The sequence below is a fragment of the Coregonus clupeaformis genome, chromosome 11 (genome assembly GCF_020615455.1).
Source record: "Coregonus clupeaformis isolate EN_2021a chromosome 11, ASM2061545v1, whole genome shotgun sequence".
Lineage (NCBI taxonomy): Eukaryota > Metazoa > Chordata > Actinopteri > Salmoniformes > Salmonidae > Coregonus > Coregonus clupeaformis.
The window spans coordinates 6009066-6021322 of record NC_059202.1 but is presented as its reverse complement, the minus strand read 5'-3'; the positions used below and the strand labels follow the sequence as shown (position 1 = coordinate 6021322).

The following is a 12257-nucleotide window of genomic DNA, read 5'->3' as shown; positions in this document are numbered from 1 at the left end:
CTGTAATTGCTGCAAAAGGTGGCTCTACAAAGTATGGACTTTGGGGGGTGAATAGTTATGCACGCTCAAGTTTTCTGTTTTTTCGTCTTATTTCTTGTTTGTTTTACCCCAAAAAATATTTTGCATCTTCAAAGTGGTAGGCATGTTGTGTAAATCAAATGATACAAAATCAATTTTAATTCCAGGTTGTAAGGCAACAAAATAGGAAAAATTCCAAGGGGGGTGAATACTTTCGCAAGCCACTGTATATCTCAATATAACAATAAACCCGTAGAAAAAAAGAAGGGAGGAAAGTGCTCTTACCAGCTTTATGTGAGGAAATGTACATGTACACACACACAGTGTGGAAAAAAGTATTTAGTCAGCCACCAATTGTGCAAGTTCTCCCACTTAAAAAGATGAGAGAGGCCTGTAATTTTCATCATAGGTACACGTCAACTATGACAGACAAATTGAGATTTTTTTTCTCCAGAAAATCACATTGTAGGATTTTTAATGAATTTATTCGCAAATTATGGTGGAAAATAAGTATTTGGTCACCTATAAACAAGCAAGATTTCTGGCTCTCACAGACCTGTAACTTCTTCTTTAAGAGGCTCCTCTGTCCTCCACTCGTTACCTGTATTAATGGCACCTGTTTGAACTTGTTATCAGTATAAAAGACACCTGTCCACAACCTCAAACAGTCACACTCCAAACTCCACTATGGCCAAGACCAAAGAGCTGTCAAAGGACACCAGAAAAAAAATTGTAGACCTGCACCAGGCTGGGAAGACTGAATCTGCAATAGGTAAGCAGCTTGGTTTGAAGAAATCAACTGTGGGAGCAATTATTAGGAAATGGAAGACATACAAGACCACTGATAATCTCCCTCGATCTGGGGCTCCACGCAAGATCTCACCCCGTGGGGTCAAAATGATCACAAGAACGGTGAGCAAAAATCCCAGAACCACACGGGGGGACCTAGTGAATGACCTGCAGAGAGCTGGGACCAAAGTAACAACGCCTACCATCAGTAACACACTACGCCGCCAGGGACTCAAATCCTGCAGTGCCAGACGTGTCCCCCTGCTTAAGCCAGTACATGTCCAGGAACGTCTGAAGTTTGCTAGAGTGCATTTGGATGATCCAGAAGAGGATTGGGAGAATGTCATATGGTCAGATGAAACCAAAATAGAACTTTCTGGTAAAATCTCAACTCGTCGTGTTTGGAGGACAAAGAATGCTGAGTTGCATCCAAAGAACACCATACCTACTTTGAAGCATGGGGGTGGAAACATCATGCTTTGGGGCTGTTTTTCTGCAAAGGGACCAGGACGACTGATACGTGTAAAGGAAAGAATGAATGGGGCCATGTATCGTGAGATTTTGAGTGAAAACCTCCTTCCATCAGCAAGGGCATTGAAGATGAAACGTGGCTGGGTTTTTCAGCATGACAATGATCCCAAACACACCGCCCGGGCAACGAAGGAGTGGCTTCGTAAGAAGCATTTCAAGGTCCTGGAGTGGCCTAGCCAGTCTCCAGATCTCAACCCCATAGAAAATCTTTGGAGGGAGTTGAAAGTCCGTGTTGCCCAGCGACTGCCCCAAAACATCACTGCTCTAGAAGAGATCTGCATGGAGGAATGGGCCAAAATACCAGCAACAGTGTGTGAAAACCTTGTGAAGACTTACAGAAAACATTTGACCTGTGTCATTGCCAACAAAGGGTATATAACAAAGTATTGAGAAACTTTTGTTATTGACCAAATACTTATTTTCCACCATAATTTGCAAATAAATTCATTAAAAATCCTACAATGTGATTTTCTGGAATTTATTTTCTAATTTTGTCTGTCATAGTTGACGTGTACCTATGATGAAAATTACAGGCCTCTCTCATCTTTTTAAGTGGGAGAACTTGCACAATTGGTGGCTGACTAAATACTTTTTTCCCCCACTGTATTTATACCTGTACATCACAGAAGTCCTACTATCTTACAGGGACTATCTTATAGCGTACAGGGACTGTTCTTAACATCAATGTTACACAAGATTTTCAGAACCACAGCGACATGAGAAATACAGACACATCACAATTGTAGTCAATATGAATATGTATTACTGTATTTATTTATGTATATTTATGTATTGACAATATCATTATACAATTCCAATCAACATGTCTGTATGAGTGGAGAGTGAGTGATAAAAAACACAAACATCTCATTCACTTTACTAAGCCATAATGCTGTATCTGTGAGAGACAATACTCAATTATCAATACATTCATCAGTTTCAACAGCTTCTGAGATAGCAGCACCATGACTCCATCATTATGGACACAGATGACAAGATACACCCTATTTATAAAGCTTTGAAGATGATTTGCTTTAATGTTCATTATGTGTCAAATAAGAGTGACTCTTGGGATGGGGTATACAGTGAGAGGATACGCTGCAGGATTTCAGTCCTTCACGGCGTAGTATGTTACCAATTGTTTTCTTGGTGACTATGGTCCCAGCTGCCTTGAGATCATTGACAAGATCCTCCCGTGTAGTTCTGTGCTGATTCCTCACCGTTCTCATGATCAATGCAACTCCACGAGGTGAGATCTTGCATGGAGCCCCAGGACGAGGGAGATTGACAGTTATTTTGTGTTTCTTCACAAAAACACACGGCCAAGGCAACAAAGGAGTGGCTCAAGAAGAAGCACATTTAGGTCCTGGAGTGGCCTAGCCAGTCTCCAGACCTTAATCCCATAGAAAATATGTGGAGGGAGCTGAAGGTTCGAGTTGCCAAACGTCAGCCTTGAAACCTTAATGACTTGGAGAAGATCTGCAAAGAGGAGTGGGACAAAATCCCTCCTGAGATGTGTCCAAACCTGGTGGCCAACTACAAGAAACGTCTGACCTCTGTGATTGCCAACAAGGGTTTTGCCACCAAGTACTAAGTCATGTTTTGCAGAGGGGTCAAATACTTATTTCCCTCATTAAAATTCAAATCAATTTCTAACATTTTTGACATGCGTTTATCTGGATTTTTTTGTTGTTATTCTGTCTCTCACTGTTCAAATAAACCTACCATTAAAATTATAGACTGATCATGTCTTTGTCAGTGGGCAAACGTACAAAATCATCAGGGGATCAAATACTTTTTTCCCTCACTGTAAATGTCGGGTCCAGGGGGAGCTCAGGGGATAATGATGCAAGTGTGGCAACATGGTTAGAAAAGGCTGGAATGGAACCCCCCCGGGGTGGAGCTTTTGTAGTTGTTGGTACGGCCCATACCATGATGATGAGGTATTCAATGGAAACAGAGAGATAGCCTCTTCACCCTGTTTTGTCATTGAAACAAATGAGATGATCATGTTATTCCTGGTTTTGTCAACTGTCTCAAGCATGACTCATGTATTGTATCTATCTGACAGGATATCTGGCCCTTGCTGGTTGGTTTACGTAAAACTATAAACCCACCTCACTATAAAGAAACCCAGGTTTGGATATAGGTGTCTGGTCTCCGGCCATCATTTCTAAGTCCCTTAGCATCTCAGTCTTCCTCCATTTGGCTCTACGGTTCTGGAACCAAATCTGAAGATAACAGCAAATGAGTTGACATGACAGCAAAGCCATTTTTTAGTTTTTTCCAATTGATAACAAAACATTTATGTAAGCAGCTGATAAGGACTGTTTCTGTTTTCACCTGATAGCAAACATGGATAACAGTGATAACTCAAGATACAAAGTATAGCTATAGAGCTCAAGTTGTGGGGTTATGAATAATGTCAAGTGTTTGATTCTCACTCATAGATTTATATTGTAATATTTATTTGAAAATATTTGATGAATGTTCAATAAATGTCAGATGTACTCATATAAAAGCTCATAGATATATTTCATGAGCATGTCACAGGTGTTTCGTGCTAGCGTACCTGTACTCTTCCCTCAGTGAGCTGCAGACAAGAGGCCAGCTTATCCCTTATGTGGACATCAGGATACTGAGTCTCCAGGAACACCTTCTCCAGCTCCTCCACCTGACCTGGAGTGAAGCTGGTCCTTGTCTGTCTTCTCCTCCTCTGCACTGTGCACACCAAACACAAGCAAAAGAGTCTTTATTATCATCATGATTATCATCAGAATTATCATCATCATCTGTCTTCGTCTTCGTCATCGTCCTCATCATTATGATTATCATCATCATCATCAAAACAGCCTTTTTTGTAATGTCGTTCATCCTCAGATATAATTCCACTGCTTGATTACAGCAATATTGACTGTGTGACTTGTGGTAAATCTCACCATGAGGAGGTTGGCAGCCGTTCCTCTCCCACTGGGCTCTTCCTTGGTCCTGGCCCTCCTCTCTCCCTGCTCTCTCCTGAAGAATACTATCCTTACTGTGGCTGCTGCAGTCCCCATTGTGGTCTGGGGAGATGCGGTCAATGTGGCACTCTCCAGGGTGTAGTTTTGTGACTGCTGTGTTTTGGTCAGATGAAGTGTGGGCATCTCTCCAGTCAGTGACGATGTGCACATGCTGTGGCAGCACCCTGTTATGAACAGTGCCTTCTGTGGACAGAAAAAAAGCACAATATTGATTGATTATCTTCATCCTTAAAATAACTCCAAGAACTATTCGCCAAACTCAGATTATGTTACTGTAAAAGATGATACAGAAGTGTACACACATTACACTTTTGCAGACTTGAGACAGCATTAGCCATTTTCCATCCAACCCCTTTGCCTCATTGTAATGTACAGTACCAGTCAAAAGTTAGGACACAACTGCTCATTCATTCAAGAGTTTTTCTTTATTTTTACTATTTTCTACATTGTAGAATAATAGTGAAGACATCAAAACTATGAAATAACACATATGGAATCATGTAGTAACCAAAAAAGTGTTAAACAAATCAAAATATATTTTATATTTGAGATTCTTCAAATAGCCACCCTTTGCCTTGATGACAGCTTTGCACACTCTTGGCATTCTCTCAAGCAGCTTCACCTGGAATGCTTTTCCAACAGTCTTGAAGGAGTTCCCACATATGCTGAGCACTTGTTGGCTGCTTTTCCTTCACTCTGCCGTCCGACTCATCCCAAACCATCTCAATTGGGTTGAGGTCGGGGGATTGTGGAGACCAGGTCATCTGATGCAGCACTCCATCACTCTCCTTCTTGGTAAAATAGCCCTTACACAGCCTGGAAGTGTGTTGGGTCATTGTCCTTTTGAAAATCAAATGATAGTCCCACTAAGCCCAAACCAGATGGTATGGCATATTGTTGCAGAATGCTGTGGTAGCCATGCTGGTTAAGTGTGCCTTGAATTCTAAATAAATCACAGACACTGTCACCAGCAAAGCACCCCCACACCATAACACCTCCTCCACCATGCTTTACGGTGGGAACTACACATGCGGAGATCATCCGTTCACCCACACTGCGTCTCACAAAGACACAGCGGTTTGAACCAAAAATCTCCAATTTGGACTCCAGACCAAAGGACACATTTCCACCGGTCTAATGTCCATTGCTCATGTATCTTGGCCCAAGCAGGTCTCTTCTTCTTATTGGTGTCCTTTAGTTGTGTTTTTTTTGCAGCAATTCGACCATGAAGGCCTGATTCACACAGTCCCCTCTGAACAGTTGATGTTGAGATGTGTCTGTGACTGTGACTTCAACTCTGTGAAGCATTTATTTGGGCTGCAATATCTGAGGCTGGTAACTCTAATTAACTTATCCTCTGCAGCAGAGGTAACTCTGGGTCTTCCCCCCTACCTTGTCACAACACAACTGATTGGCTCAAACGCATTAAGACGGAAATACATTCCACAAATTCACTTTTAAGAAGGCACACCTGTTAATTGAAATGTATTCCAGGTGACTACCTCATAAAGATGGTTGAGATAATGCCAAGAGAGTGCAAAGCTGTCATCAAGGCAAATCTGAAGAATCTCAAATATAAAATATATTTTGATTAGTTTAACACTTTTTGGTTACTACATGATTCCATATGTGTTATTTTATAGTTTTGATGTCTTCACTATTATTCTATAATGTAAAAAATAGTAAAAATAAAGAAAAACCCTTGAATGAGTAGGTGTGTCCAATCTTTAGACTGGTAGTGTATACTCCCCAAAATGTGCCTACCCATCATGGTAACATAACAAGTTAAAGTCAATTGAACACACACATTACCTGTATATACATGCTGGTTTGGGCATTCATCATTCTGTCTGTTAACAGACCATCCACCTAGCTCTTCTCGCCTCTCTTCTCCCACTCTGGTTGGTTTTCTCAGGATCTCTTCGGTTGGTTTCCTCAGGATCTTCTCTGTTGGTTTCCTCAGGATCTCCTCGATGGAGTGGAACAGTTTTTTGGGAGGGCTTGTGGCCTCCACTCCTCTATCCAAAGTGAGCTGTCTATGTGAGCTGTCCTCTCTCCACCGGTTCTTTGGTCCTTGCACCGTCACTTGCATAGTAGTCATGCTTCCCTTTTTTAAACCCTTCGTGCTTGTAGGCTCCTGTTGTTTTCTGTTGTATGTTCTTGCCCTATTCTTATATCTTCAAAGCACCCAACTCTCTCTTTCTCCTCCTCCGTTGTTATTTCCTTCTTTCTGTCAGGTAAAGAGAGTAAGCTAGATGTCCTCGTCCTTTGTTCCTCATCAAGAAGACTGTGTTTCGCCAGCTTCATATGATCATTAAGAGGAGGAGTAAAGTTTACTGGGTAACGATGCCTTTCCTGGTAATCCACAAACACTAATCAGTGTCCATGTTTCACTGAGCTGAGATATCCCAGCTACAATTTACCTTGTGGCAGCTTTTCTATTTCACTACTTACTGTATGTTTTACTACCAGTACAGTATGAACAGTGCTGAACTGACATACCAATAATTTGATATCGTTATCTAAATTAGGAATACTATCTATATCTGAAGGTATATTTGATTATTTATGGTTATAATTATAATACATTTAATCAATGTAATGTTTTGAAACTTGTGTTAGTGTGTATCATGTTGCAAGTTTCACTGCTCTTCTTGTCTACAGGTTTATTGGCTACATATCTTTATCTTTACTACTCTGGCCTCCACATGAACTCTGATTTGCAAACTTGCTACACCTTTCATGAACATTTGCAGACTGCTGTTTGTGAGGGACTCCTCCTTGTGGTACTAAAGAGCACATTGAAGGTTTGAGTCTGTCTCTCTCTAGTGGTGGACAAAGGTATGGCAGACAAATTATCTTTCCATTCTTCTAGAGGAAACTTTGGATTAGGTCCAGCCAGTGGAATCACAGTCCACATCTACGTAATATTTAAGTTTGTGAAATATCAGAGAGTAACACAGAGCAAAAACAAACACCCTGAATTACCTTTTTGGCCCCAGATTTCCTTTGCAACAAAGGCTTTGATTATTCTCAAATTAGATCCCATGTCTGGTTGGCTCTGAAGTTTGCTTGTATGCAATTGCATGCAGTAACAGAGAACCTTTTGTGTTTTCATACATAGTACTGAAAGCAGCTGAGATTATACTTCACCAAACCAGAGTGGTGAGCACAAGGAAGGAAGCCATGCCCGCCCTTTTTTTGGATGACACATTTTGTGTGTGTGTGTGTGTGTGTGTGTGTGTGTGTGTGTCAATCATCCCCTCACATTTCCCAGCAGAGAGAGATGTACACATAACAGTTAGAGAGAGCTGGTACAATCTGTAAAAATTAACAATGTTTTAGTGTGTGTGTCAACTGTGTGAAAGGAATTTCACAGAATGTGCATCTTATTTGAGTGACCCAGATTGGCTTGTGTGAGTGAGATGTGTAAAATTAATTCAATAGAATGTGTGTCTGTGATCATTAGTGAATCGATGTGCATACCCCGTCTGTCTGATGGTATATCACACCAACAGAGTCACCAACATAATCTAGACCCTGTTCCCTTTAACTCTGCTTCTGTTCTCCAGGACCTAGGGGTTCTGCCTAACACCCAGATATGGATCCACCTGATGTCCTCCATTACCAACCACCCTCCACCTTTTCATTACATCATCCACAGTACAGGAGGTTGGTGGTACCTTAATTGGGAAGGATGGGCTCGTGGTAATGTCTGGAGCGGAATTAGTGGAATGGTATCAAATAGTACATCAAACACATGGTTTTCATGTGTTTGATGCCCTTCCATTTGCTCCGTTCCAGCCATTTTTATGAGCCGTCCTCCCCTCAGCAGCCTCCACTGAATTCTACAGCTACTGTTATTGTCATGTTGTCATTATCTGCAAAGAAATGTTTCTTGCTGGACACATAATATGTGAGATACACAGATTAACTAAAAACACTAGAACTGCAAACAAAGAGAACAGCAGTGCCTGGACTTCGCAGTCTCCCTCTTCAAATCCCGCTTCAGAGACTGGCTGCCTGTTGAGAACAAGTGACAGGCAGAACCTCCCACCCACACAGCACCCACCTCCTCTATTCCACACACCAGAATTCAGTATTTCAGTCTGATTGCCATGTGAGTGTACAAATAATCTGTGACACTTTTTGGCTGGGGGACATTTTTTGGCATGACAGGCCCCCAACCCCAAAAAGTTGTAATAAAAAATAAAATGTTTGCTTAGGTCCCCCAAAAGGCTAGAGCCGGACCTGACTAATGTAACTACATCATTCATTCACTTTTTTTCCTTCTTTTTTTTTTTTTTTACAGTTTTCAGGAAGAAATGTTTTCCTGTCAGTGAGGAAATTAGGTTGATATTTAATTTGACATAAGTCAACCAATTACTCAAGTTCAAGTTGTTCAAGTTCATGTTTTTTAATATACCCACATGGCAGTCATAGACAGTGAAATACATAGGTATGGACCATAGATATACTGTAGATAGAGATCACTACTTGGAAATAGAAACTCGCATGCCCCACCCACCTGAGGTGCAAAATCCATTTGTCACTTAAGTCTCGCTGGATTGATTGCTTTCATTTTGTTCCTGCGACTCTTTAATTCTCTTGCTTGAGCATGTCGTTTTTTCCCGTTAACTTTACGACCACTGACATTTTTGTAATGACCTGTCAAACACAGCCCGGTAATGGCTGAAATGGGCTCAATGGAATACATTGTCTTTCCGTTGCATCTATAAGAAAGCTAACATAATGACTAGACCGGGCATGTTGATTTTGTCCATCCATTCCAGACGCGATCAGGACACGCAGGTTGAAATATCAAAACGAACTCTGAACCAACTATATTAATTTTGGGACAGGTCGAAACACATGAAACATTAATGGACATTTAGCTCGCTAGCTTGCTGTTGCTAGCTAATTTGTCCTGGGATATAAACACTGGGTTGTTATTGTACTTGAAATGCACAAGGTAATTTTTTTCTGGATCTTCGTAGAATTTTGACCCATTTTGAGCAGTAGCGGTGCGTGGGTAAAATCACTGGGGAAGCCAAGCCCCCCCAATTTTTTTTTACAACCGATGTGTTGTGATAATTGCGTTGTTTGCTCTATAACCTGTTAATTCACATGCCTTGCGACCATGATATATAGGCCTAAAGGCCGAGACAATAAGAAGACACAGTGGCATAATAAATTCAACCACACCTTTGTTGTATCACAAAACCGGATAGCCACCTCTGTCCACCTCTGTCCACAAAGCATATTGCATGTAACAGACAGTTACATGACCTACAGCATGGTCAAGCAAGTTAATGTTTCTGACATTTTTGGACCACTAAACAACTATTAATTTAGAACCACAGAGAGTTTTTAGTATTTATAAAGGATCCTCTACTCTTCCTGGGATCCAGCAACATTAAGGCAGTTACTGTATATACAATTAAAAATATTACATGACATTACATTTCATAACACTTTTCACAACACATTAAGTGTGTTCCCTCAGGCCTCTACTCTACTATCACATATCTACAATACAAAATCCATGTGTACGTGTGTGTAGAGTGCGTGTCTTACCATGTGTATGTATGTTTGTGCCTGTGTGTGTGTCTCTTCACAGTCCCCGCTGTTCCATAAGGTGTAATTTAATCTGTTTTTTAATCTGATTCGACTGCTTTCATCAGTTACCTGATGTGGAATAGAGTTCTATGTAGCCATGCCCTGTTCTGAGCCAATTGTAATTTTCAGAGATCGCTGTTTGTGACACATGACCACACGACTGAACAGTAGTCCAGGTGCGACAAAACTAGAGCCTGTAGGATCTGCCTTGTTAAAAAGGAAGTGCAGCGCTTCATTATGGACAGACCTCTCCCCATCTTTTTCCTTATTTTACCAGGTAAATTGACTGAGAACACATTCTCATTTACAGCAACAACCTGGGGCATCCTTACAGGGGATGAATGAGCCAATAAGAAGCTGGGGATGATTAGGTGGCCATGATGGTATGAGTGCCAGATTGGGAATTTAGCCAGGACACCAGGGTTAACACCCCTACTCTTACGATAAGTGTCATGGGATCTTTAGTGACCACAGAGAGTCAGGTCACCCATTTAACGTCCCAGCCAAAAGACAGCACCCTACACAGGGAAATGTCCCCAATCACTGCCATGGGATATTTATTTAGACCAGAAGAAAGAGTGCATCCTATTGGCCCTCCAATACCACTTCCAGCAGCATCTGGTCTCCCATCCAGGGACCAACCCTGCTAAGCTTCGGAGGCATGCCAGCAGTGGGATGCAGGGTGGTATGCTGCTGGCATAGCTACTGTTGTATCAGCATGTTTTGACAATGACAGTTTACAATCCAGGGTTACTCCAAACAGTTTAGTCACCTCAACTTGCTCAATTTCCACATCATTTATTACAAGATTTAGTTGAGGTTTAATGTTTAGTGAATGATTTGACCCAAATACAATGCTTTTAGTTTTTTAAATATTTAGGACTAACTTATTCCTTGCCACCCATTCTGAAACTAACTGCAGCTCATTGTTAAATGTTGCAGTGATTTTCCTCGCTGTAGTAGCTGACGTGTATAGTGTTGAGTCTTATGCATACATACAGTGAGGGAAAAAAAGTATTTGATCCCCTGCTGATTTTGTACGTTTGCCCACTGACAGAGAAATTATCAGTCTATAATTTTAATGGTAGGTTTATTTGAACAGTGAGAGACAGAATAACAACAACAAAATCCAGAAAAAACACATGTCAAAAATGTTATAAATTGATTTGCATTTTAATGAGGGAAATAAGTATTTGACCCCCTCTCAATCAGAAAGATTTCTGTCTCCCCAGGTATCTTTTATACAGGTAACGAGCTGAGATTAGGAGCACACTCTTAAAGGGAGTGCTCCTAATCTCAGCTTGTTACCTGTATAAAAGTCACCTGTCCACAGAAGCAATCAATCAATCAGATTCGAAACTCTCCACCATGGCCAAGACTAAAGAGCTCTCCAAGGATGTCAGGGACAAGATTGTAGACCTACACAAGGCTGGAATGGGCTACAAGACCATCGCCAAGCAGCTTGGTGAGAAGGTGACAACAGTTGGTGCGATTATTCGCAAATGGAAGAAACACAAAATAACTGTCAGTCTCCCTCGGCCTGTGGCTCCATGCAAGATCTCACCTCGTGGAGTTGCAATGATCATGAGAACGGTGAGGAATCAGCCCAGAACTACACAGGAGGATCTTGTCAATGATCTCAAAGCAGATGGACCATAGTCACCAAGAAAACAATTGGTAACACACTACGCCGTGAAGGACTGAAATCCTGCAGCGCCCGCAAGGTCCCCCTGCTCAAGAAAGCACATATACAGGGCCGTCTGAAATTTGCCAATGAACATCTGAATGATTCAGAGGAGAACTGGGTGAAAGTGTTGTGGTCAGATGAGACCAAAATGGAGCTCTTTGGCATCAACTCAACTCGCCGTGTTTGGAGGAGGAGGAATGCTGCCTATGACCCCAAGAACACCATCCCCACCGTCAAACATGGAGGTGGAAACATTATGCTTTGGGGGTGTTTTTCTGCTAAGGGGACAGGACAACTTCACAGCATCAAAAGGACGATGGACGGGGCCATGTACCGTCAAATCTTGGGTGCAATCCTCCTTCCCTCAACCAGGGCATTGAAAATGGGTCATGGATTTGTATTCCAGCATGACAATGACCCATAAAACACGGCCAAGGCAACAAAGGAGTGGCTCAAGAAGAAGCACATTTAGGTCCTGGAGTGGCCTAGCCAGTCTCCAGACCTAAATCCCATAGAAAATCTGTGTAGGGAGCTGAAGGTTCGAGTTGCCAAACGTCAGCCTCGAAACCTTAATGACTTGGAGAAGATCTGCA

The 12257-nt window shown here is 41.7% G+C and overlaps 1 protein-coding gene across 1 annotated transcript; it reads right to left on the bottom strand.

Moving 5' to 3' along the window:
* Positions 1–3901: 3901 nt before the first annotated feature.
* LOC121577167 lies at positions 3902–6653 on the bottom strand. The gene is made up of 3 exons (XM_041890940.1): positions 6171–6653; positions 4278–4541; positions 3902–4059 (listed from the first exon to the last, which is right to left on the bottom strand). The coding sequence occupies exons 1-3, from the start codon at positions 6457–6459 to the stop codon at positions 3902–3904; spliced, it is 711 nt and encodes a 236-aa protein (XP_041746874.1). The 5' UTR covers positions 6460–6653.
* Positions 6654–12257: the final 5604 nt, after the last annotated feature.